General features: G+C 52.1%; 4 protein-coding genes across 4 annotated transcripts; 1 reads left to right on the top strand and 3 right to left on the bottom strand.

Annotated features, from left to right (window-relative positions):
* Positions 1–936: 936 nt before the first annotated feature.
* Positions 937–2,034, bottom strand: LTB4R (leukotriene B4 receptor). The gene has a single exon (XM_049768965.1). The coding sequence runs from the start codon at positions 2,032–2,034 to the stop codon at positions 937–939; it is 1,098 nt and encodes a 365-aa protein (XP_049624922.1).
* A 6,582-nt stretch (positions 2,035–8,616) lies between these two features.
* LTB4R2 (leukotriene B4 receptor 2) lies at positions 8,617–9,678 on the bottom strand. The gene has a single exon (XM_049768206.1). The coding sequence runs from the start codon at positions 9,676–9,678 to the stop codon at positions 8,617–8,619; it is 1,062 nt and encodes a 353-aa protein (XP_049624163.1).
* A 3,267-nt stretch (positions 9,679–12,945) lies between these two features.
* Positions 12,946–16,036, top strand: CIDEB (cell death inducing DFFA like effector b). The gene is made up of 5 exons (XM_049768966.1): positions 12,946–12,986; positions 13,205–13,349; positions 14,994–15,143; positions 15,353–15,543; positions 15,674–16,036. The coding sequence occupies exons 1-5, from the start codon at positions 12,946–12,948 to the stop codon at positions 15,807–15,809; spliced, it is 663 nt and encodes a 220-aa protein (XP_049624923.1). The 3' UTR covers positions 15,810–16,036.
* Positions 16,037–16,066: 30 nt separating this feature from the next.
* Positions 16,067–26,269, bottom strand: NOP9 (NOP9 nucleolar protein). The gene is made up of 10 exons (XM_049768203.1): positions 25,985–26,269; positions 24,588–25,031; positions 21,222–21,332; positions 20,883–21,024; positions 20,570–20,762; positions 18,372–18,512; positions 17,869–17,994; positions 17,492–17,728; positions 17,135–17,240; positions 16,067–16,323 (listed from the first exon to the last, which is right to left on the bottom strand). The coding sequence occupies exons 1-10, from the start codon at positions 26,217–26,219 to the stop codon at positions 16,166–16,168; spliced, it is 1,893 nt and encodes a 630-aa protein (XP_049624160.1). The 5' UTR covers positions 26,220–26,269; the 3' UTR covers positions 16,067–16,165.
* Positions 26,270–26,308: the final 39 nt, after the last annotated feature.

Genomic DNA, 26,308 nt, shown 5'->3' on the forward strand with positions numbered 1-26,308 from the left:
TGTCTTAATAGTTTTAGTTTGAGGGCATGCCTGACGGTGCTTAGGGCAACTCCCCACTCTGTTCATAGATTGCTTCTGGGGTTATTCAGGGTGCCATGCAATGACAGGAAATCCAATCTGGGTCTCCAGCCACAAAAGCATGAGCTCCTGCCCATTGAGTGTCTGTCTGGCCCTACGTCTGTTTGTGGGGGAGGGTCCTTTTGGTTTTATTTTTGGTCTACACCCAACTCTGCTTAGGGCTTATTCCCTGACTCTGCATTCAGGGATCACTACTGGAAGGGATTGGGGGTCTTATATGGGGTGCTGGTGCTGGAGACTGAATCCAGGTTGGCTGCATGTAAGACAAGAGCCGTATTACTGTACTATGGCTCAGCCCCACCAAGCTCTGTTTTCAGGGCTGGAGAGATAGCACAAAGTAGGTTGTTTGCTTTACACGCAGAAGATCCAAGACGGACAGTGGTTTGAATCCCAGCATCCTATATGGTCCCTCATGCCTGCCAGGATCGATCCAAGGATCTGCCAGTGCAGATCCAAGAGTAATCCCTGAGAACAGCCAGGTGTGGTCCAAAAACAAAACAAAACAAAAAATCTGTTTTTAAAGCCTCTCCCAAAACAGAACAGCATAAACATCTAAAGGAAGTGTCTTCTCTCAACGATTCAGAAGAAACCCCAGAAAGGTGGCCAGGGAAACCCCCAATCCCACATAACACAGACCTGGCTCAGTATTGTGCAGATTTCAGGCTTGGTTTTAATAGTCAAAGCTAGCTGCTCAACCAGGCCCTGGCTCTGTCCCTCCCCCTCCAACCTCCCCACGCCATTCCAGGCCCTCTCCCTGGCCGCACAAGTGGGGGAGGCCCCCATGAGGACACCCCACCCTGCCCCCACGCTGTGTCCTTCATTCTCTAACAGCAATCCCAGGTCCTGGTTCCATGAGCTTCACTCTGGAGGGTCAACGAGAGTCGGGGGCGTCGCGGAGCTCTCCTGGGTGCCCGACTCCTCAGCTGCCAGCGGTGTACCCCGCATCGTTTGGCCTCCTAGGGTGCCAGCGCGGCGGATGCTGGACATCTCGGAGCCGGTGCCTTCTAGCAGTTTGGCCACGAAGCCCACGCCGGCAGAGCGCAGCAGGCCGCCGCCCGCACAGGCGTAGAGCACGGGGTTGATGCTGCTGCTCAGGTAGGCCAGCGCGATGAGCACCTTGCGGGCCAAATTCAGCCCCACGTCCACCGGCTCCGAAGACTGCAGAGACCAGCCGGCGATCGCGCGGCCCGCTTCGGCCAAGTTCACCAAATGGTAGGGCAGCCAGAAGACGGCAAAGGCCAAGATGATGAGAACCACCAGGCGGCCCGTGCGGCGGCTGCGGCGAAACTGCCGCGCCTGCAGCCGCCGCCCGATGTCTGAGTAGCTGGCCACAATGACCGCGAAGGGCAGAAGGAAGCCAGTGAAGGCCTCGAAGAGCAGGTGGAAAGCCTTGTGACCGTTCTCGTCGTAGTGCTCCTGGCATATCACGGTCCTGTTTGTGATCATGATCACCGTGCGGTAGCGGATGACCGGTGTAGCCAAGAGCAACGACACCACCCAGATGCCAGCCAGCACCCGCCTTGCCATGGCCTTGGTGCGCAGCTTCTGGGAAAGGAAGGGCCGGGCCACTGCCAGAGAGCGGTCCACACTCATGGTGGTGATGAGCAAGATGCTGGCATACATGCTGACGGCACAGACGTAATGGCACAGGATGCAACCGAAGTACTTGAAGTTCCAGGTACGCGTCCTCAGGAAGTCCAGGAAGAACGGTGCGGTGAGCAGTACCATCAGGTCAGCGACAGCCAGGTTCAGCACCAGCAGAGCAGTGACCGATCGCTTGCGCATCTTTACCAGGATGCTCCACACTACAAAAAGGTTCCCAGGGAGTCCCAGAGCCAGCGCCACAGAGAGGAGGCTTAAGGCCAACGGCCGGATGATAACCATTTTTTGAGAGGAGACTGCAGAAGTCGTAGTGTTAGTGGCCATTGGGAGCACCTGGTGGGTGAGGTCAGACATGCCCATGAAGTTTGGGAGGGGAGTGATGCCCTGGATACTCAAAGGTCTTCCAGGTCCACAGAACCTGTACCCCACACACCACCTCTTACGGCATACCGCCTGCCTCACTGCCATCGGATCTGACTTAAGGCATCTGGTTGAGCACTAAGACTCATTTCCTAACTGGGCCATTGGGGCCCTTCCTGCCCACAGACCCAATTGCAAAATAATTAGCAACAGCAGCGGCACTCAAGTTTCCAGGTCCTTTCAGCCTTTTTCCCTGAAGAGACCCTGAAACCCACAGTGCGTCTGTTTGGGGGTAGGGGATGAGCTTTCTCCATCAATGCTATACTCCTCATAAACTAGTTTCTCTGCCCATGCCAGGCTCTTTGCCCCTTCTATCCCTTCAACTGCCTCCAATCACCTCCATTCTCTCCCCACTAATGCCCAGGGTTTACTAGGCACCTCAGGGGCGGGAAGGACCTGCATATAGGAGACAAGGATGAGTTTTCCCAACTCACCCATGGGCTTTCTTTTCTCTTTCCTTCCTTCCTCTCTTTATTTCTCTCTTCTCTCTTTCTCTTATCATTTTTGGGCCACCACCGGCAGTATTCAGGCCTCACTCCTAGCTCTACACTCAGGTATCATTCCTGGTGGTACTCAGGGGACCATATGAGATATCAGAGATCAAACCCGGGTTGACAATGTACAAGATAAATGCCTACCCACTGTACTATCCCTCTGCCCCCCCCCACATCGGGCTGATTTTAGAAATCCCTCCTCATCTTCTCTCATTGCCCACCCCCTCCCCAGTCCCTCACTCTACCCTCATAACTAGGATTCTTACTTACAGGATTTTCCTGATACTGTTAGAAGCTCTTATCAATCGTGGGGCTCAGGGCAGGGCAGGGCAGGATATCCTACAGATACTCTGTCCAGTGTTGTGGAGTCTGGCTCCAGGTCTGGGTGCTGCTAAATCAACCCAAGAGGAAGTATCTCAGGGCAGGGGAGGGGAAGATGACAGTCCTGAGGGTGGGGCTGAAGGTCTACACCCCTCCACAGGAGGGGATGTCTCTGTTCCAGCTCCGCCTGGAGGGACTAGCCCCTCCTCTTACAGGATCAAGCCTGAGAAGTACCCAGGAAGGGCCCTCGAGAGAGGAAAGGAAGGCTGAGTAGAGTGAATATGCTGGGGTGTGGTCTCCTATACAGGTCCAGACTAGAGAAATGAATGAGTCCTGAGTTACATCATGTGAGAGGCCAAAGGCAGGAAGCCAGAGAGGGCAATGGGCTCAGATTGTGATCCCAGATGTTGAGTATCTTGGAATTTGGGGTGGACAGTGTAGATTTTGAAAAAAAGTTTTTTTGGTTTTTCGGGGCACACCCGTTTGATGCTCAGGGGTTACTCCTGGCTAAGCGCTCAGAAATTGCCCCTGGGGGGACCATATGGGACGCCAGGAGATCAATCCGAGGTTGCAATCTTGCCTTGGCTAGTGCTTGCAAGGCAGACACCTTACCTCTAGAGCCACCTCGCTGGCCCCAGATTTTGAAATTATTAAGAAGTATAGATTAGGGGCCGGAGAGATAGCATGGAGGTAAGGCATTTGCCTTTCATGCAGAAGGTTGGTGGTTCAAATCCCAGCATCCCATATGGTCCCCAGAGCCTGCCAGGGGTGATTTCTGAGCATAGAGCCAGGAGTAAACCCTGAGCGCTGCCAGGTGTGACCCAAAAACAAACAAACAAAAAAAGTATAGATTAAAGCTGTGTCCAGGTACAGAGTGTGGGTTAGGTAAGAGCATGATTGAAAGGGCCGCATCCAGTCTTTGGCATTGATTCATGCTATGAATGAAGTGAGGTGCTGAGGGACACCTGCAGCACCTGGTCCCTCACCTCCTCTATTGGCTCTGTTCAAGTTCAACCCTTTTCTCTGGAAGAGGTCAAAGTTCAGATGATCTCCTTAGTTCCATACAAAATGCCTATTTCCTCCCTTTTCTCCAGTGCCCTGCCATGTGCTTGCTCATGGGGGTTACCCTTCCACATGAGCCTATCCTGGAGTCTGGGTGCCAGAGAAGGAGCCCAGACCTCTTTTCCACCATGTCCAGTTCCACTTTAACTCATCTTAGAAAGGAACATAGAGATAGCGGTGAGGGGGTGCAGGCAGCAATGGCCAAGAGGAGAAATCAGGGAAATGGTCAAAGCAGCAGCCCCCAGGCCACTCTTCCTGCCTCCCATCCCCCGTAGTGCTCAGTATGACCAAGCCTTACTCCAAGAGGGGCCTGAGTTCACCTGCCTCACTTCCCCCTCTACTTCTCAGAAAAGTGCAGTGTGGTTCTTGGGCATAGTGGCAATCACCACAGTCCCTTTCTTGCCCTTCCAGTACCCTCACTCCCTTTGCTCTGAGAAATGCCAGAACAAAGCGGTCCCGGGAACTGTGAGGCAGAGGATGTGATGAAACTCAGTAGGCAAAACCACAGAACTGCAGGCAGCCCTGAGGAAGAGCTTCTGACCACACCGGGGGGCCCTGGGGGGGGGGAGTAATGGAGGAAGCTGGAAACCTCTGCCCCAGCGAAGGGTGTGTGTGTGTGTGTGTGTGTGTGTGTGTGTGTGTGTGTGTGTGTGTGTGTGTGTGTGTGTGTGTGTGTGTGTGTAGGAAAAGCTTCTCAGGTCTGTTTGGAGATGGAAATTTTCGACACAGCTCCTTCTGAGTTGCTTTGGCCTCCTCCTCCAAGGTGCTCTCCAATTCCATCTCTCTCCAAGGCAATTTTTTCTTTGTCGTTCGTTTTTGGGAGTCCACCCAGTGGTACCAGGGTTCGCTCCTGACTCTGTGCTTAAGAGATCAAATGCAGTGCCAGGGATAGAACCAGTGGGATCAAAGCAAGCACCTAACCCCATACTAGTTAAGTACAGGACAGTCCTTTAATGGTCTTTCTTCCTCCATTCAAGATGACATATTCTAAGCAGTAACCCTGTCTCCCAAGAGTAAAGCTCTAACCTGTCCCCATTCTGGAGCCCTGGCATAAGCTGAGAACTAAATTTCCTTTGATCCCACTGCCCTCAGCCTGGGTAATGTCACTAAAGCTGAGTCTGGGTGATAGTTTACCAGGGACAGAGGAAACTGGAACAAGAGACCTTTTTAATGTTAAAACTGGAAAAGTCTTGGGAATGGAGTAAAGCGTAGCAGTAGGGTGTTTACCTTGCACTCAGCTGACCTAGGATGAACCAAGGTTCAATCCCCTGGCATCCCATATGGTCCCCCAATCCAGGAGTGATTTCTGAGAGCATAGCCAGGAGTAACCCCTGAGCATCACTGGATGTGGCCCTATCCTCCCCCAAAAAAACTGGGAAAATCATGAACCTCTTTACAAGTCATGAATCAGCCTCTCTACAGCCTAATCCCCCCAAAAATTCTATCCTACACCCCACACTCAAAAGTGTCAGAGTTCAAGGCCAAAGCAACAGTGTAGCAGTAGGGCACTTACTTGCACAGGGTCGACCCAGGTTTGCTGCCTGGCATTCCATATGGCATGAATGCAGGGGAAAAGGGATTCTTATTCACTGCTGGCAGGAGTGTTGACTGGTATGGCCTTTTTGGAAAACAATATGGATATTCTTCAAAAAATAACTAGAAATTGGGGGCTGGAGAGATAGCACAGCAATAGGGCATTTGCTTTGCACACAGCAGATCCAGAACCAATGGTGGTTCAAATCCCGGCATCCCATATAGTCCCTCATGCCTGCCAGGAGTGATTTCTGAGTGCAGTGCCAAGGGTAACCCCTTGAGCACCACCAGGTGTGACCCAAAAAACAAAAACAAACAAACAAAAAGCACACCCAAAATTAGAAATTGAAGTCCCATATCGCCTGACAACACCACTCCTGGAAATATACCCTAGGCGCCCCCCCCCCCAAAAAAAAAAACCACAATACAGAAAAGCCTTCTGCACTTCTATAATCATTGCAACACTATTCACAATAGCCAGGCTGAAACTTTAGTTTCATCTTAGAAAAGAACATAGAGATAGCGGTGAAGGAGTACAGGCAGCAACGGCCAAGAGGGGAAATCAGGGAAATGATCAAAGCAACATCCCCCCAGGCCACTCTTCCTATCCATCTGCCTCTCCCCTTGTAGTACTCAACATGGCCAAGCCTACCTCCAAGAGGGGCCTGAGTTCACCTGCTTCACTTCCCCCTCTACTTCTCAGAAAAGTGCAGTGTGGTTCTTGGGCATAGTGGCAATCACCAAAGTCCCTTCCCTGCCCTTCCAGTATCCTCACTCCCTTTGCTCTGAGAAGTGCCAGAACAAAGAGGTCCCAGAAAACAACCCAAATGCCCAATAACAGATGAATGGATGAAGAAACTGTGGCATATCAACTTCATGGAATTCTATGCAGCTGTTAGGAAAAAGGAAGTGGTGTAATTTGCTTATATGTAGATATGAAGAGTATTATGCTGAGTGAAATTAGTCAGAGGGAGAGAAATAGACAAAGAATGATTGCACTAACTTGTGGGATATAGGGATATATATATGTATATATATACATATATATATACACACACATACATACATATATAAAGTACGGTAATAGTTCTCAAAACAATAGAGACAAGGGCTAGGAGGACCAGTCAATGGTAAGGAAGCTTGTCACAAATAGCAGGAGAGTGCAATTAGGGCAGAGAAGGGACCACTTCTCTGATAAAAGAGACCATTTCAATGATAGTTGGAAATGATCACTCTGGAAAAGAACTGGTTGCTGGAAGAGGGTAAAGTGATATATTTGACACTCCCTCACTAACAATATTGCAAACCATAGTGTTCAGAAGGAAGAGAGGAGGAGGAGGAGGAGGAAGAGGAGGAAGAGAAGAAGGAAATTGCCTGCCATAGAGGCAATTAGAGAAGAGGGCAGGAGGTAGGGAGGAAATGGGGATACTGATAGTGGGAAATGTGCACTGATGAAGGGATAGGTGTTGAACATGGTATGACTGAAACTCAATTATGAAAAAAAATTGTAACCCTATCTCACAGTAATTAAAGAAATTATTTTATTTTTAAAAAGGTGGTTGTGAGAAATACTGGCCATGGAGGTAGAGGCAAAGAAAAGCTAAGCAAAAGCCGGATAAGTAGCACAGTGGGTAGAGTGCTTGCCCTGCAAATGACCAACCCAAGTTCAATCCCCTGGCATCCCGCATGGTCCCCCAACCACTTCCAGGACTAACTTTGAGTACAGAGCAATGTTGGGTGTGAAACTTCCCCATAGAAAGTAGCTAAGCACTCCTAGGAGGAGACAATTTAGCAGAGCACATGCCTTGCATGCAGAATACTGAGTTCCATCAACAGCGTACACAACACACGTACACACATGCACACATACACTCACAAATACAAATACATTAGCTTATCTGGCCACACTTTGAATGCGGGAGGCCCAGGTTCAATTCCTGGCACTGCACCTCCAAGAGTGACCCCAGAGCACCAAATCAGGAGCAGTCCCTAAACATCACCAAGTGTGATCCAACTTCCACTCCCGTAAAAACTTAGCAGAAAAATAAAGGAGAGGCAAGAGACATGGCATTGAAAAATTCTTCCTGCTCTCAAATACCCATACTACTCCGCATTCCCCTCCCTCTAACCCCCAAATGCCCAGCACCAGCTCCGGGGCTCTCATTTAAGCTGGTGTCCTTTGCTGGGAGAATGGACCCTAGAGAGGAAGCTAAGCCTGAGGCTCTCAGAGGTCCCACATCACTAACCAACCCATGACAGACGCACCCGGAAACCTTCCTCTCAAGTGTAATGTATCTGTGCTGTTAAATCCTTTGTTGGATATTTGTGAATCCAAGAACAGTCCCCAGAATGAGAAATTACTTCCCATCCCCTTGTCCCCTTTCGGGGGGAGACCTTGGTAATATTTATCCGCAGCAAATAATAATCCACACAAACAAGAAGGATAGGGTGTAAAAGATTGGGCAAAGAGAGCGAGAGAGCGAGAGAATCCTCTTGCAGCTTGCAAACAGCTTTCGCCAAAGGACCCCTCTCCCCTGTCCATCAAGCTATTTATTGCCAACTCCACAGCGCCCCCACCTGGAAGGTCTAGGTGGGGCAATAGTCACAGAACAATCCTAAGGGAATATTTTTATATACAACAATTCCAAGAATAATCTTATGGAAACTTTTTCATATACTACACTCAAGCTCTACACTAAGCGCCCCAGCTTGGCTCGGACACACCGCAGAAGATGGAGCCAATATCCTCCCCGCATATTTCCTTCCTCTCTCTCCATTTCCAGAGTGTTGCATGGGGGGCCTTGGGGAGGGGAGGCCTGAGGCTTGTGCGCCGGGCCACCATGTAGTTCATAGGGGATCTCTCGGGTAAGGGCCGCTGGTTTCCCCCCGTGGTTCTCGGACACGTAAGCACAGAATTCTCCTTTACATGCACCTTCGCAGCTTGGCTTTCTCCGCAGGGGAGGAACCTGCCCCAGCCAGGTGTACAGTCCCTCTCTCAGCCAGGCCCACACTATGCTCAGAGGAGGATGCCCCAAAAGCTGCAGGGTGCTTCTCGAGTTCTGGGGGCTTGGAGAGCGGTCGGAGGGGGGCAGGCGACTCAACAACACTATCCCTGACCATCCTTGTCCGCTCCGCCCCCTGGGTCTTCGTTTCCCTGGCCCAGCACTTTCAGCCTGGGGGTGGCTCGGAACTCCATGGTGCCCTCCCTGGAGCGGCCGTCCCCTCGAGCCTCCCCGGAGCCCTCGAAGAGCCTGGTGAGGAAACGGGGTCCTGCCCGGGGCAGCAGGTCCCCCGCGGAGAAGACGTAGAGCACCGGGTTGACGCTGGAACTGAAGAAGGCCAGAGCCGTGGTGCCCGCGCGCGCGGCCTGGCCCGCGCCGCCGAACCTCGCCAGGGCCCCTTCCCGGGGGGCCAGCGCGGCCACGGCCTGCACGATGTTGACCGCGTGGTAGGGCAGCCAGAGGAGGCCGAAAGCCAGCACGATGGCGCTCACCAGCCGGCCCACCCGCGTGGCCCGGCGCCCGGCGCCCCAGCGCGCGCCCCGCAGCCGCGCCAGCGTCACGCCGTAGCTGCCGAGCACCAGCCCGAAGGGCAGCACGAAGGCCGTGAGGGTCTCCAGGCTCAGGTGCACGGCGGCGTGCGCCCCCGAAGGGTGGCACAGCTGGCACACGTCCCCCGACTTGTGGCGGTAGACCGCGGCGGGGACGGCCAGCAGCAGCGCGGCCAGCCAGACGGCCAGCAGCAGGCCGCGCGCCAGGGCCGGGCTGCGCTGCCGTCGCGGTGCCAGGAAGGGGCGGGTGACGGCGAGGCAGCGCTGCAGGCTCAGCAGGCTGGTGAGCAGCACGCTGGCGTACATGCTGAGCGCGCACAGGTAGTACACCGCCCTGCAGCCCGCCTCGCCCAGCGGCCACCGCTCCTTCAGGAGGTAGGCCACGAAGAACGGCGTGAGCAGCAGCACCGCGCCGTCGGCCAGCGCCAGGTGGAGCACGAGCGTGGCCGCCAGAGGCCTTCCCCGCGCCGGCCGCCAGCCCGCCAGGCTCCACACCACGAAGCCGTTGCCCGGCAGCCCCAGCAGCGTGGCCAGCAGCAGGAAGGCCGTCCCCGTGGCCCGCGAGCCCGTCCAGCTCAGCAGCGTCTCGTTCCCCGGCGGGTGAAAGCAGTCAGACATTCTTCAGCACCTAGGAGAGGGCGAGAAGGGGCCAGAGTCTGCTTTAGGGCCGCGGGGCCTGGCTTACGAATCCCTCAGACCGCCCCGTGGCCCCCAGGTCTCCCAGGACTTGGTGCCCTCCTGCCCGATCTGAGCACGGAATGTCCAGGGCAGGGTGTGAGACAGACAGGACGTGAGAGGATGGGTGAGAAAGTGAAGTGGGAGAGGTGTTGAGAGAGAGAGGAGAGAGAGAGAGAGAGAGAGAGAGAGAGAGAGAGAGAGAGAGAGAGAGAGAGAGAGAGAGAGAGCAGGGTGTGAGACAGGATGTGAGAGGATGGGTGAGAAAGTGAAGTGGGAGAGGTGTTGAGAGAGAGACAGAGAGACAGAGAGAGAGACAGAGAGAGACAGAGAGAGAGAGAGAGAGAGAGAGAGAGAGAGAGAGAGAGAGAGAGAGAGAGAGAGAGAGAGAAGTGACTGACTCCCAGCCACTGGCCTGCAGCTTGTCCCCTAGCTGGAAAGAAAGTAGCCCCAACTCAATTCAACACTTTCTCTGCTTGGGTCCTAAATCCCAGGGCACCAGGTCTACAATCCCCAAAGCTCTCCTCTCCACCGTCCTTACCTGCATGCAGCGTGGGAGTGATGGGAGCGAGTGGGGGAGTATTTGGCAGGACCCAGGTGAATGGCCAGTTCCATCTATCCAGCCAGGAACTCACAGCAGGGGGTCCGGGAGCTCAAAGGACAAGCTGTAGAAGCCCAGGAACCTGCTCTGGTCCTGAGTTGTTGGGTTCCCAGAGGGTGAGGCGAGAATGCAAAGGGAGAAGTGCAGCCCTCTGGCCCTTCCTGAGGCCCCTCCTCTCTCCCTCCTACCACTCCTTCCCATGATGTACTTGCCTAGGCCTGTGAGAGCCTGCCTCTCCAAGATACCAGATAAGCTAAAGGGGTGCAGGCAGGTTCCTCACTAGGAGGTGAGCAGGGAGCTTGCTGCAAGCTGCTTGTGGTTCAACTTTTGCACCCCTTCCTCCTCCACTCTGACCAGTCCTCCCCCTCACTATCTCAAGGCTCTCTGGCCTTTCGTGGCCTACTCTCCACATAGGTGACTCAAACAGCCCATTTTATTTCCACAGTGCTCAATCTTTGCCTAGTTCCAGGTTCCATACCCTGTTAAACACCTCTCCCGCTTCTTTAGTTTCTCACCTATTACTCTGACTTCCTGTCTCACACTCTGCCCTGAGCATTCCATGCTCAGGTAGGGCAGAGCACCAAGTTCTGGGGGCACAGGAATCATATGGAGGTATGAGAGATTTATAAGTTTGGGTGTCCTCACACCTAACTATGAAGAAACACATTACCCACTGCAGCAGGTTATGTTCCAAGAAGTCACGAAGGGTGTGGCCCACTGGGTGGAGAGGCCAGGCAGTACTTGGAAATTAAAATATTGGAGGGAGTGCTCGCTTCGGCAGCACATATACTAAAATATTGGAGGGAGACCTGGTGTTTGGTAGAGTAGAGAGATGGCCCAGTCAACAGCTAGTACTGGGGGTTCCTTGGGAGCCAGGACACCAATATGGTTGCAATTCTCCAAAGCAGGTACTGGTTAAGGGCAAGAGGAAGGCTGATTTTGTATCTGGAAGGGCAGCTCAGGAAGCAGGAGAAGGTAAGGGAAAGAAGATAAATACCACCAAGCATATGATATCCCACTAGGCACAGAAACTACTGAGAAGCACACAGAAGCTTCCAGAAGGAAGACTGAAATGCATGCTCAGATACACTCCTGGATGTTGGTGGTTCAGCAGCCCAATGTTCTGTGGTCATTTGCAGCGTATGTGTTGGGGAGGGGGGTACTAGGTGAGCTTCAGATAAGGCTCCTCCTGGAAATGGAGATTTGAGCTCACAGCCCCTGTGTGAAATGATGGGTTGTGCATTTCACAATCCCCAGAGACGGAGAAGGATTCCCATTCCCTCGTCCAGGTAGGACAAGAGACGCAGGTCCGGCAGCAATTCCGACACAGGAAATAATCCACACACAGTTGAGAAGGTATAGCAGGCCAGAAACTAACACCACAAGCTGTTCACTCACAAGCCAGTCACTCCACCATGTGGAACCACGAACCAAGATGGCAGCTGCCCTTCCAGGCCTGAGTAGCCTTTATTGGAATAAAGAGAGTCCAGTCCCAAGGGGAGGGGGAAAAGCCAGATGAAGAAGCAATGGGGAAATATCTTTTTAACGAGAAAACCAATAGAACCAACTGAGAGACATCTAATTAGAATGCAATATGAGGACCAATCCAAAGACCTCTACCAACACCCCTGCAACCCAACTTCCAAGAAACAACCCAGCATGCCTGCAGCTGAATCAGACAGGATGTGAGTGTCAAGAGCCAAATCCTGAAGCCATCAAAGGATGTGCCAGCTTCCCCTTTCATGTCTTCTCACACCCATATGGTGGCCAAAGGAGAAAGGTGAGTGTTCTGGCAGCTCTAGAGACTGAAGCCAGAGAAATATGGAGCCATGGAGCTGGAGCACACTTGCCTTGTATGTGGCCAACCTGGGTTCAGTCTCCAGCATATCATATGGTCCCCTGAGCCTGCCAGGAGTGATTTCTGAGCACAAAGCCAGGAGTAACCCACAGCACTTCCAGGTGTGACCCAACAACAACAACAAAAAATACAGAGCCAGTCCCTCCACTAGACCAAAGAGGAAGATGAAAGCAGGAAGGTCAGGAAGCCTGGAACCCTGGCACAAGATCTCTCTCCCTCAGTTCTTTCTCTCCATGACTCCCTCACCCCCATGTCCTCCTTATCCCAGAAGCCCTTGTCCTAAAACTTCATTTCCTAGACTTCGCAACAGGTGACAATACACACACACACACACACACACACACACACACACACACACGCATGCACATGCAAGGCAGGTCACATAGAACAGCTTCTCACAAGTTGGGAGCCTGTAAACTGTCCCTAGAAAACTCATCCAAAGGGGGTAAAAAATACCCAAGTGCTTGTCTGGTTCTCTTATAGGGTTTAGGATTGCCCTCACAGCACAAGGTGTCCCAGGATTCTGCTGGGCAAATCTGGACCTAGATTCGAGACCCCATCAGGTTTCTCCCATTCTCCCTCCCCTTGGACTTTGTCCTTCTTCCTGGCCAGGCAGAAGGGGCAGAGTCCAGCTTGACTCAGCTCCACCTGACAGGGCCAGAGAGCCCAGCTCTGGAGAAGAAAACAATAGTAGCAGAGTAGCCAAGTGCCCAGAGCACCCACCAGGATAGGCGCTTTCCTTCCTGCCACCATGGAGTACCTGTCTGCCCTGACTCGCAGTGGCTTGCTAAGGTGAGTGCTAATCCTGAGCCCCTCATTCTGACTCTTGGCCCTATGACCCCTCCCCCCTGCCTCCATGTCCCACTGTGGGCTTGTCCTGACCCATTTCACCCACTCACACCTTGGGTCTCTTCCTTCTCCTTGTCTGCTCCATTCCACAAACCTGGATCCCTCCTTCCCCACTTCCATTAGCCCCCTAGTACTGAGACCATTCTCTGCTTTCTCCCCAGGTCGGTATCAAATGTCAGCTCTGAGGTAAGCCGCAGAGTCTGGACACCTGCACCCCCACCTCCACGACCTTTCCGTGTCTGTGATCACAAGCGAGCCACCAGGAAAGGCTTAACTGCAGCCACATACCAAGAGCTGCTGGAAAAGGTGGGTCTTCCCTGTGCCCCTATTCAGGGCCAGCTAAGGGACAGATGAGTGGGTCCCTGGGATGAACATTAGAAAGGGCTAAAGGCAGAGCCAGAGAGATAGTGCAGCAGATAGTTGCATGCAGCCAACCCAGGATAGACCCAGGTTTGCTTCCCAGAATCCCTTATGGTCCCCTGAGCCTGCCAGGAGCAGTTTCTGGACACAGAGTCAAAAGTAACCCCTGAGCGGCACCGGTGTGGCAAAAAAAAAAAAAAAAAAAAAAGATAAAAGCTATGTGACACAGTAAACCAATATCACTTCAATAAAATGTTTGGGGCCAAAGAGATAGCACGTGATAGGGTGTGATAGGGTCACTGGTCTGATCTCAGTTCGAGTCACATCATCCCATATGGTCCCCCGTGCCTGCCAGGAGTGATTTCTGAGTGCAAAGCCAAGAGTAACCTGAGTGCTGCAGGGTGTGTGACCCAAAACAAGTGGGGAGGCTAAAGGCAGGGTGCTGAGTCTCTCCTGGGGGGCTGGAGAAGGTATGAGGGACGGTAGAGAGGGATGGAACTCAGACTTCTATATGGACATTCTACCACACTTGCTGGTGTCAACCCCCTGAGAACGTAACACTTCAATTTCTTCATCTGTGAAGTGGGAATAATACAGCCTTGTCCTAGGAATGCAAGAAGTTAAGAGGATGTGTGTGAAATGCTCCCTCCCTAGATACCAGCACACAATAAAGGGAAGTCATTACTTATGACTGAGAACACTTCTGGAGAATCCGAGGGTGGGGAGAGTGAGAAGGGACTCTAAGACTGAAGGATAGACTTCAGAACAATCTGGGTAATTCTAATTCTAATTCCAAGCCAACAGTGGCCTTAGGGAGGCTGGGGAAAGACAGAAACAGTTGGAGCAAATAGGGGGAAGGACACACACACACACACACACACACACACACACACACACCCTATGAGGATCACACATACACACACACCCTATGAGGATCATTCACACACACACACACACACACACACACACACACACACACACACACACCCTATGAGGATCCCCAACAAAAGAGCACTGAGCCAGAGAAGTTGTGAGGGGATGACAAACACACACACACACACACACACACACACCCTATGAAGATCCCCAACAAAGAGCACTGAGCCAGAGAAGAAGATCCCCAACAAAAGAGCACTGAGCCAAGAAGTTGTGAGGGGATCTCTCTCTCTCTCTCTCTCTCTCTCTCTCTCATACACACACACACACACACACACACACACACACACACACACACACACACACACCCTATGAAGATCCCCAACAAAGAGCACTGAGCCAAGAAGTTGTGAGGGGATCTCTCTCTCTCTCTCTCTCTCTCTCTCTCTCTCTCTCTCTCTCTCTCTCTCTCTCTCTCTCTCTCTCTCTCTCTCTCTCTCTCTCTCTCACACACACACACACACACACACACACACACACACACACACACCATGAAGATCCCCAACAAAGAGCACTGAGCCAGAGTTGTGAGGGGATAACAGAACACTGGGCTTTCTCAAACATGGTGTGGAGCCAAGTCCCAGGGATCAGGCAGCCAAGACGGAACTGCCTGCGCCTAGCTCACCTCTCACCTCCTATTTCCTGCCACCACAGGCAATAGAGACCCTGACACTGAGAGGGGCAGTCACCCTGGTGCTGGAGGAGGATGGGACCACCGTGGAGAATGAGGACTTCTTCCAGATGCTGGAGGATGACACTTGCTTGATGGCACTGGAGCCAGGACAGAAGTGGAGCCCCTCCAGGGTAAGGCTGTCTCTCTCATTCTCAACCCTGCTCTGGGGTAGTACCTTGGGAGAGGTGTCACAGGCACTTTACTGAAGACTGTGGGAGCAGGTGTGGGTGTCAGGCACAAGGGGGCCTGGCACTGACATGGATGGTGGGTGTGGGGTGTGAGGGTGATGGAGACAGAAGGTGTTGGTCTGAGGCCCAGCACTGACCGGGGTACCCTACAGAGTGGGATGCTGTCATACGGCCTAGGCCGAGAGAAGCCTAAGAACAGCAAGGACATTGCCAGCATCACCTTTGACGTGTACAAGCAAAGCCCTCGAGATCTCTTTGGCAGCCTGAACGTCAAAGCCACGTTTTATGGGCTCTACTCCATGAGCTGCGACTTTCAGGGACTCAGCCTCAAGAAAGTTCTCAGGTAACAATCTCCATCCCCACCATTCCTTGCCCTCCACTCCCCTCCTGCCTAAGCTCCTCCTCACGGGGACATTCCCAATACCCAGCCGGCTTTGCTATTCCTCGTGGCTGACACAATCTTGTCCTTACAGGGAGCTGCTGCGCTGGCTGTCCACACTGCTGCAGGGACTGGGCAGCGCGCTACTGGGCATCTCCTCCACTCTGCGCCATATAGTAGAGGGGGTAGAGCAGCTGCAGAGGCAAAACCGCCTCCACCACCAATACTGAGGGGCTGCCAATATCTGCTCTGGGCATACCCCAGAGACACTCTCAGAACTGTGAGCATGTTTGAAATGGGAGTCCTCGAGTCAGAGCAGACAAGGGGGCTAAGTACTTCAGAAAGGGACTGGGTCAGCTGACCCCATCAGCAAGGGCTTTGATGAGTTGAAGAATGCTGTCCAGCTTCCCACTTATCCCGAAAGACCTCGGTCTGGTTCTTCACCCATTTTCCCAACCCCCCCCCCCCCCCCAAATAACCAGCAACATTTCCAATAAAACTGTAAAAACATTTACTAAGAAGACTCAATCTGGCCAGTTCCAACTCCGGAAAGCGACAAGCCAGACCCTTCTGTTGCCTTCGTGCTTCAGTCTCCGAGGATGGAATCCAAAGCTCGCCTCCGCTTGGCCACAGCCCCCTGCTGCTGTTCCCAAGCCCCTCGGCGCTTCAAGAAGGTCGTCAGAGCCACATTGCGAGCCACATGGTGGCCAAAAGGGTCTCTTATCAGCTCCTGGTTCTGCTCCCCTGTAAAGGAAATCATCAATAATTAATATCCCATTTAGTAACCCACACAATGCTTGTAACAACATCACCTGGAGGGAAGGCACATTTTTCAAAATTTTTGTTTGGGTTCTTTTTCTTTTCGGATAGGGGTGTGGCATTCCTGATAGTGCTAAGAGGCCACTCTTGGCTCTGTGCTCAGGGATCACTCCCAGCTTCATGTAAGTCAAGTACCTGCCCCACTGTACTATACCTTGACCCAGGTCCATTTTTAAAACACTACTGTAGGGGGCGGGGGCAGGGCGGGGAGGCGGCGGCGTGGGGGGTGGAGGGGGGCACTCGAGAGTGCTCTGGGCGCTGCTGGGCTGAGAAAAAAAAACACTACTGTAGTTCAGATAACAATGTCATGTTACCACTGACTTAACTTTTATGGTTTTGGTGTTCAGTTACTGTACCATGAAAGGCCATTCTTCCTGAACCCTGGGCCTCCCTCTGGGCAGAAGTGAGCAGGCTGAGAACCCAAGACACAGAGCAGCTTTTGGAAACCAGACTTCTGCTGAAAGCAAATCCACTTACAGCCGCAGAACATTGGGGGAGGGGAGTGTTTGTCAGGGCCACACCCAGTGATACTCAAGGGTTACTCCTAGCTCTGTACTCAAATATCACTCCTGGAAGGCTTTGGGGACCAAATAGGATGCTGAATATCAAACCTGGGTCATCCCAGGTCAGCCGCATGCAAGGCAAACGCCCTACCACTGTGCTATCACTCTGGTCCCAAGAGCTTTTAATAAAAAAGGGATGTCCAGAAAGGTCCAGGGGAAGAGCCGGTACTCACCAAGCTCCGCAGCAATTTCTATCCGGGCCCCTAAGGCTGCTCCATTCCAGATAGCATCAAGCACACGGCTGCCATGGCGACTACAGGCCAGAGCCACATACTGTCCCTGCACAGAGAAAAGTGAGGAGGCAAGGTAGGAGCTGCCTCTAAGACAGACCACTAGAGCCCACCCACGTACTGGGGACAGGCTGGAAGGGGAAGTCCCAGATGTTGCCAAGCCAGAACCAGCCTCTGGAAAGTCAAAGTTTAGGAACTGCTATGCAGTCCATCCTCTCTCAAGGGGCCAGTTCCAGGGAAGTACACACCCTACTGGTGGGGACAGGAAGAGGGGGTCAACACAGCAGGCACAGGGCTGACCTTCAGGATTTTCAGCACGCGGCGACGCTGCTTGCGAGTTACTGAGGGGCTGGTCAGAACAGCATCGAGCACATGGGAACCTGCAGGACTCTGGGCCAGTGCAAGAAGCTGGGTTCCTGTCAGGGCGCCCAGACTTCGTAGCACAAGCCCAGGAGTGGAGAAGTGCAGCAGATGCTGGAGCAGCAGTGACCCCAGGACTGTCACATCCCCCAGAGCCTGGTCTGTGGCCATTTCCAGCTGGGAAGGACAGAGACAGCATTTTTGGAAGCAGCCACCAAACTGCCCCCTCAGTCAGGAAAATGAGAACTTGCCACCCCATGTAGGAATTCCACCCAGGGAGGCCTGGACCCACCCACCTGGCCAATTCCTAACCTTACCTGGTGCTCTGAGGGCTCTGCACCCTCATCCTCTGTCAGGCCATAATACACCTCATATGCTAGTAGAGTGGCAAAGAGGGGTGCACAGGCCACCTGCCGAGACGCAGGCTCTGCACAGTGGAATGCCTGTGGGAAAATACAAATGTACTGGATCCCCCATTCCAGGGTCTCTATTGGGGAGAACACAAGCTTTGCAAAGGCAGAAGCTCAGTTACCTATTCTATCTCCAACCCTCCCCCCCACACACACACACACAAACAGATGCTAAATAAACACTTATTCTTGAAATGCATTTCTATCCTGATGAGGGGAGACAAGTCCACTCCAGGACTCCACAGCAATGTCCTCCCTCACATCTGAGACCTCCCCACTAGAACCCTCAGGTTCATAAATGCACAGCCAGTTTCTAAGTGAGAATCTTGAGACCTTGAGCCCAAGGCTCAAGAGAGAAGTTTCAGAATTAGCAGGGAAGGCAGGACTATCTGAGTGACACCCACACTCACCTCCAACAACAGCTGCAGGACCTGTGCTTGGTGGGCTCCGACTCTGCGGCAGGCCCCAACGAGGGCAACGACTACCCCGGGGTGACCCTGAGCCAGCACAGCTTCCAGGGCAGGGCTCAGCTCTTCAAACACAGGGGATAGCTACAAAGAGACATAGAGGAAGAACTTCTAGCATTTCAGAAACTGTGGGCCAGACTTTGAAAGAAATCATGCTGCTGACAGCAACAAGGTTGAGGGGATAGAGAGAGTGCAGTGGGATGGGTATGTGCTTTCTGCACTACAACCTAGGTTCAATCCCTGTCATCCTATATGGTTCCCCAAGCTGCCATGAATGACCCGTAACCACAAAGCTGGAGTGAGCCTTGAGTACCACCAGGTGTGGCCAAAAAAAACAAAAGCAAAATAAAGCAGAAAAAACCTCCTAGGTTGAAATCAAGTATCGTGGGGACAGGAAGCAGATGCAAAGGGCTAGAGTACTCACTGTGCCCACTTGGATCCATTTGGATCTTTGGCACCACATGTTTTGTTTTTCTGTCTTTGGGCTCTACTTGGTGGAGTGAGGATCATATCCAGGCTTCTTGCATGTAGAACAAGTGCTCAACTGATTAAGCTCTCTCTGGCTCCTTGAGCAACACAGGGTTCCCCAAATACCCTAGTAGGAGCAGCCCCTGCACCGTGGCAGATGTGACTCAAAAACCAAAGGGAAAAAAGCAGATAGGGACTGAAGAGATAGGACAGTGTGCCTAGCACAGTCGAATGGGTCCAATCCCTCACACCACATATGGTCCCAGAGCCCTGCCAAGAATGGAGAGCCAGGAGTAAGCCTGTCTGAGCACCCCAGGCATAGCACCAATAAAAATTAATTTTTCTTACAAATCTGGGGCCAAAGCAACAGCACAGCAGGTAGAGCATTTGCCCTTTATATGACCAACTTGGGTTCAATCCTTGGCAACCCATATGATCCTCAGAGCCTAACAGGAGTAATTCCTGAGCACAGAGGAAGGAGCAACCCGAGAATGGCCGGTTTGACCTCCAAAAATAAATAAATAAATAAATAAAAATTAATAAAAAATAAAACAAATAAAAAATATCAATTAGAAAAGGCCATAAGCTGGGGCCGGAGAGATAGCACAGCGGTAGGGCATTTGCCTTGCAAACAGCGGACCTAGGACCAATGGTGGTTCGAATCTCAGTATCCCATGCCTGCTAGGAGCAATTTCTGAGCACAGAGCCAGGAGTAACCCCTGAGCACCGCCGGGTGTGGCCCGAAAACGAAAGAAAAAGAAAGAAAAGGAAAGAAAAGGAAAGAAAAAGAAAGAAAAGGAAGGAAGGAAGGAAGGAAGGAGGGAGGGGAGGGGAGGGGAGGGGAGGGGAGGGGAGGGGAGGGGAGGGGAGGGGGAGGGGAGGGGAGGGGAGGGGAGGGGAGGGGAGGGGAGGGGAGGGGAGGGGAGGGGAGGGGAGGGGAGGGGAGGGAAGGGAAGGGAAGGGAAGGGAAGGGAAGGGAAGGGAAGGGAAGGGAAGGGAAGGGAAGGGAAGGGAAGGGAAGGGAAGGGAAGGGAAGGGAAGGGAAGGGAAGGGAAGGGAAGGGAGGGGGCCCTAAACATAAAATCCAGGATAATCTTGGAGGATCTAGAGGGGCTTCCTCACACAGGGAGGGACTATCATGGCCATACTGTGAGGAGAAACAAATTCTAGCATTATTCTATTGGAGGGGTCCACACCTAGAGTTGCTCAGGGGACCACTTATGATGCCAGTTTGAATCTGAATTGTTATATACAAGGCAAATGCCCTACTTGTACTAATGCTCCAGCTCCAGCAAATTCTGGAATTAACCTCAACCTTCCACACCAATTCCCAATGGTAAATGGCAGAGAAGCATGCCTTTGTATCAAGCAGCAAAGGAAAAGAGGTTTGGCAGCAGCTGCAGCCTGCCTGTAAGGAAATAAGTAGGCAAGCTTCAGTGGGGGCCACAGAACCTCAAGCTGTGAAGTCAAATTAAGCCAGACTTCAGAATCCTGAGAAAAGCCAAAACACATCTTTCCAGGAAGAAGGTACTTTCTACTTAAACTCTAAGAAAACCCCCTTCAAAGACAATGACTAGAACACTGATAGAGATAAAAATATAGTAAAATAAAGGTGCCTGGAACGAACTTGTAACTGTTAACAGTACAGAAAAGATACATCCAGTTCAACTCACCAACTTAGGGCTTGTGACTGCATCTAAAAAGCGCTGCAAAGGGAAGTTGGCGATAGGATGTGCAGCCAAGTTCTGCAGCTGACCTCGGAAGTGGTCCTCAAAGAAGCTCTGCAGCCTCGGGGGCTCCAGCACAAGTAACAGCTGCTCCAGGAGTCTGGAGCTAGTCTGATCCCGCAGGAAGACCAGCAGGGGGCTGGGGACAAAAAGTCCATCACAAGTTCACTCCGCTCTATCCCAAATATACCCCCAAACACCCACTCTCTTCACTCCACCCAGCCCTATCAACCTGCCAGTTCCCAGATCTTCACTGTACCTGCCATCTGTTGAGGACTGACGGCTACTCAGGTAGCCAATTACAGTACTGCAGAGGTGGGCACAGACCTGGGGCAGTTTGCGGTGTAAGATCTGTAAGGCCACTTGAAGGCAGAAGCTCGAAATCTTGTCAGTGACAAATACTGCAGGAACAGAGTCAACACAATAAGCGTAGCTTTCTACAAAGCCGTATGATCTGATGTACAAATCTTAAAAACTCGGTGCAAAAAGACTACTGGTCTATACAATGTCTGCAACATGAAACCAGATTTTAAAGAACTGGAATTAGGCTGATTTGGTTGATAAAGAAGGTCCAAGTCCTCCTCCCTCCACTCCTCACCAGCAATGTCTTTCAGAAAGCAGGAGCACAGGTCCTGTAGGTGGCTGAGGAAGGTTCCAGGAACATCATAGTCAGTAGGCTTACACTCCCGAGCAGGGGCCCTCTGTGCTTCTGAAGGAAAATGAAGAGCACAGCTGGGGTGAGAGCACAGTCCAGACCTGGGACGAGGATGCCGAACACAAACACAGAGCACATCTGCTATGACCCATGTCTCTGCTCATGTGCACGACTGAGCCATGTCATTTCTGGTCTGTTTTCTAGGAAACATCAGCAGCTCCCACACAGGTTATAGGAAACAGTCACACCTCACCTGCCAAGAGGCTCCAAAATCAGGCTTCACCCACCACCCTTCCCAGAGTTTTTCAAAGATAGGCCACTGCCTTTGAACATCATGAAGTCAGCTGTTTCGACCAATAAATAGATATTTGGGGAAAGGATGACACCTGCAGTGCTTGAGATGATCCACTGAGGGTGCCAAAGATCAAACCTGGGGTCAGCTACATGCAAGGCAAACCCCTTAACACTTGTATTATCTCTTCAGCCCGATAACCATTTGTGGTTTTTTTTTTTTTTTGGGGGGTGGGGGACACACCCAGTAGCACTCAGGAGTTACTCCTGGCTATGCACTCAGAAATCGCTCCTGGCTTGGGGGGCCATATGGGATGCCAGGGGATCAAATCACGGTCCTGTCCATCCTAGGTTAGCTGCGTGCAAGGCAAATGCCCTACCGCTGTGCCACCACTCCAGCCCCCAACCACTGAGATCTAAAGAGAATAGAGAACAAGGGTAGAAGAGATGGCTCAAGGGGCTGGAGAGCAAGTGTTACATGAGGGAATCCTGAGTTCAGTCTCTAGCAACACAGGCTCCCAGGAGTACTGCCAGGAATCACTACAGACCAACAGGCTGGGAGTATCTCAAGCCTACTGATGAATGTGGCCCTGAAACACAAGAGTAAGTGAAAGAGAGAGACAGAGTGATAAAGACAAAGAAATGTAGAATAACAACTAGAATAAAGAATAAAGGAGCCCAGAAATGGCTCCATGGCGGCAGGGACCTTCTTTGCAAGCATGAGTCCATGAGTTCTACCACTGTACATCCACATGCTGAGCTAGGACCTGAAAGCACTAGAGTCTGGGACCCCAGGTATCAGGGAATGTATGTGCTCTCATTGAAACTAAACATGTTCAAGTCCTGCGGCCCTCCCTAGTGAGCACGAGTATGAACACCAGTCTCCCCATTCCCTCCCTCAGAGCACCACTGAAATGAGCACGACTATTTCGGCCCACGTACTACTAATGTGTGACCCCTGAGCTCCACAGCAACAACAAAGGGAAAGGAAGGAGGGAAGTGAGCACTGCCTGTTGTGGCCCAAAAATCAAAAGGGGGGGGGGAGTACGCGAAATGATGCACGCGGCTTACCAAGTTCAATTCCTGGCATCCCAATATGGTCTCCTGAGCCAGCCAGGAATGATTTCTGAGTGCAGACCCAGGAATAACCCCTGAGAGATGCTGGGTCTGGCCCTCCCCCACAAAAAAGTTGTTTCCTAAAGTTTATTTTTGGAATTATGTGCACAAATACACATATGTAGCCTGAGTCAGGTTTCTTTTGTTTTTGGTGCTGAGGTCAGTCCCAACTGTACTCAGGGAACCATTTGGATGTCAGGGATCAAATACAGGTCTCTAGCTACAAAGCATGTATTCCAACTCCGATTCATCTCCCTGGCCTAAGTTATATTGAAAGAAAAAAAAAAAAAGGTGGGGGGAAACATGGGAGATACTACACATCTTAAGACCTTAAGACCTTGCAACTCCACAACCCCATTCAGCACCCAATATAGTCCTCTGAGCACCATCAGGACGCACTTCTGAGCAGACAGGAGTAAGCCTCAAGAAATGTCACGTAGGCCCCCAGCTGTCCTTGTCTTTTTCCCCTGACTCCAGGCCTTCCCTGGGTGCAAGCTCAGATGGCCAGAAGTGGGTTCAGGTGGACTCTTAGTGGTCCTCAGGTTCCCCCCTCCCTCCGTCCTCCAGGGGGGAGGTGCATGGGGAGGAGGGCGGGCAGACATCTGGCTTCCGATTCCGTCCTTGATTCTGGAGACCAGCTCTTGCCAGGTATAGGGTTTTTCTTCCCTGGACTTCAGTCTTTCCCTGGACACTGGTCTAGGTGGACTCTATAGGGGTCAACAGGCTTTCCCCCTATCTCTCCCTACACTAATGGGAATGCACTCTGGGAGGAGGGCAGGCTGTTCTAGCACTGGTTTATATTGGGACAGTCAGTGGAAATTTTTTCTCTTTTTTTTCATATTGATATTATTGTGTGCATATATTCTATATATCCATAATATCCATCTTGTATTGGGACCTTGATACTGCCCTACAAAGCTCATTTCTAATATTTTACTGCCTCAGTCCCACCCTTACTTCCCCCCATCCTCCCATGTAGGTGCAGCTAATGACATGAAGCTCACCACATAGAATGATAAGTGCAGTTAGAGAAATAACTACACTGAAAACTATCATAACAATGTGAATGAATGAGGGAAAAAGAAAGCCTGTCTCGAGTATAGGTGTGGGTGGGGTGGGGAGTAGGTAGATCTGGGAAATTGGTGGTGGGAATCCTGCACTGGTGAAGGGGGGTGTTCTTTACATGACTATAATCATACAAGTACAATTATATTTGTAATCACGGTGTTTAAATAAAGATAATTTAAAAAAAATGACAGAAAAAAAAAAGAAATGTCAGGTATAGCCCCAAGCCAATAATTAAATCACTGTGATTGGCCCACACCAGGTAGTTGTCTGAGACTACTCCAAGCTATGCTCCAGGGTTGCTCCTCAGAGTGCTGGGGAGAAACTGAGTAATTGGGAAGGTCAACCCCAGGTTGCTGGGCCTACTAAGCTATTTTGTCAATCCTAAATTTTTTCTTACTTTGGACTGTGGTTTAATTCTGAAACACCTCCCCACCCCCATGCAACTGAATCACATCTCCCCTCTGCTCCTACTCTAATTCCTGTACCTTAAATAATTCTCTGCATACTCATAATAGTGGGCTCTGTGCCCACTAATCTTTCATGTCTGAACTGTCCTAATTTTTTTCTTTCTAGTCTTTGGACCATACCTGGCAGTGCTTAGGGTTTATTTCTGGCTCTGCGCTCAGAGATCATTCCTAGTGATGCTCAAGGAACCATATGAGCTTGAATTGTGGTGGGCTTTGTGTAAGGCAAGCCACCTTGATCCCCATACAGTCTCTCCAGTCTCCTAATTCCTTTAAAATCTTGAAGATTACTCTTCTTTAACCATTCACTACTGAACTCCCTAAATCCTCCTTTCCAAAAGATCCCCATTTCTTGGCAGGTCATACTTACCTGGTGCTTGAGAGCCCAGGGGCCTGGTTCTCTCCACCTCCAGAATAGTCCCTCCCAACACCTGCAGCAGAGTTCTGACAATGAAACTGCCATGTGTGTCTCCACAGTAGAAAAGAAAATCCTCACACACTTCCAAGGCAAGTCCCAGAACCAGCTCTTCCAAGGTCTCTGAAGACGCATCTTTTCCTTCCTCCTCTTCCACCTCCTCCGTCGGACTCCCCAGCAATCGGGGCAGCTGCAGCAGAGCAGTTTGTAACACGTGCACCCCACACCGGTGGCAGGCCACAAGGCGTAAGTTAGAGCGCAGAGCAGCCCACACTCGGCACAGAGGTTTCTGGGGGCTCAGTCTCAAGAGTTCCTGCAACATCTCACTGCCAGTCCGGTTTAAAGCCAAAGCGAGGGCCTGCTCCTCCACTTCCTTCAACACATTGCGCACCATCAGCTCTGAAAACACCAGGAAAGAAATGGGCTAGAGACGGATAGAAAGGAGGGCAAGTCATGTTGAGCTCCATTCGTAAACAGTGGGGCTGTGGAGTGATAGAAATCATGCGGGGAGGGAGAGATAGCACAGCAGCAGGGTGTTTGCCTAGCACGTAGCTGATCCAAGATAGTCTCCAAGATGACTAGTCGGTGGTGGTTCGAATTCTGGCATCCTATATGGTCCCCGTGCCTGCCAGGAGCGATTTCTGAGCAGAGAGCCAGGAGTTAACCCTGAGCACTGCTGGTGTGTGTGTGTGTGTGTGTGTGTGTGTGTGTGTGTGTGTGTGTGTGTGTGTTCATGCTAGAGGAAACCAAGAGAGCCAGGTGTGTGTGTGTGTGTGTGTGTGTGTGTGTGTGTTCATGCTAGAGGAAACCAAGAGAGCCAGGAGTCACTGCTGGTGTGTGAGCCAGGAGTTAACCCTGAGCACTGCTGGTGTGTGTGTGTGTGTGTGTGTGTGTGTGTTCATGCTAGAGGAAACCAAGAGAGCCAGGAGTTACCCCTGAGCACTGCTGGTGTGTGTGTGTGTGTGTGTGTTCATGCTAGAGGAAACCAAGTCCCCTGCTCTGAAAACCTGAGCACCTCTGTGTGTGTGTGTATGTGTGTGTGTGTGTGTGTGTGTGGAAACCAAGTACCCTGCGTGTGTGTGTGTGTGTGTGTGTGTGTGTGTGTGTGTGTGTGTGTGTGTGTGTGTGTGTGTGTGTGTGTGTAAACCAAGTACCCTGCTCTGAGAACCTGAGCACTGCCGGGGATCGTTTCTGGCGATGCTCGGGAACTAGACGAGGGATCGAACCCCGGTCAGCAAGTGCCAGGCAAGCGCCGTCCCCGCTGTCCATTCATTCGTTCGGACCCACCGTCGTAGCTTTCGAGCCCGGCAAGCGCCCCCCTGGGCCCCAGCGCGGACCACGTTCGTCCCTACCTCGCTCTTCCCCGCTCGCGGGGGCCTCCTTCAGCGCCGACAGCGCGCGGCGGAAGTAGCCCAGGGACTCGGGGCTCAGGTGAGGCGGCGCCTCGGGAGCCGACGCCGATAGCCCCTCGCGCGGGCGGGCCGACGGCCGCGGTCGCTCAGCCGGGGGTCGCCCCGACCTCTGCGCCCCGCGCCCTCGTGGGCCGCCGGCTTGGAACCGGCGCCCCGAGCGCGGACCCAGCCCCATGGAGTCAGTCCTGCGGTGGCCCCGATCGAGCTCAGCAACAGGCGGCGGCGAAGCAAGTGGCGGCGAGGACCATCTTGGACAATCCGGCG

Source organism: Suncus etruscus, chromosome 2 (assembly GCF_024139225.1).
Source record: "Suncus etruscus isolate mSunEtr1 chromosome 2, mSunEtr1.pri.cur, whole genome shotgun sequence".
NCBI lineage: Eukaryota > Metazoa > Chordata > Mammalia > Eulipotyphla > Soricidae > Suncus > Suncus etruscus.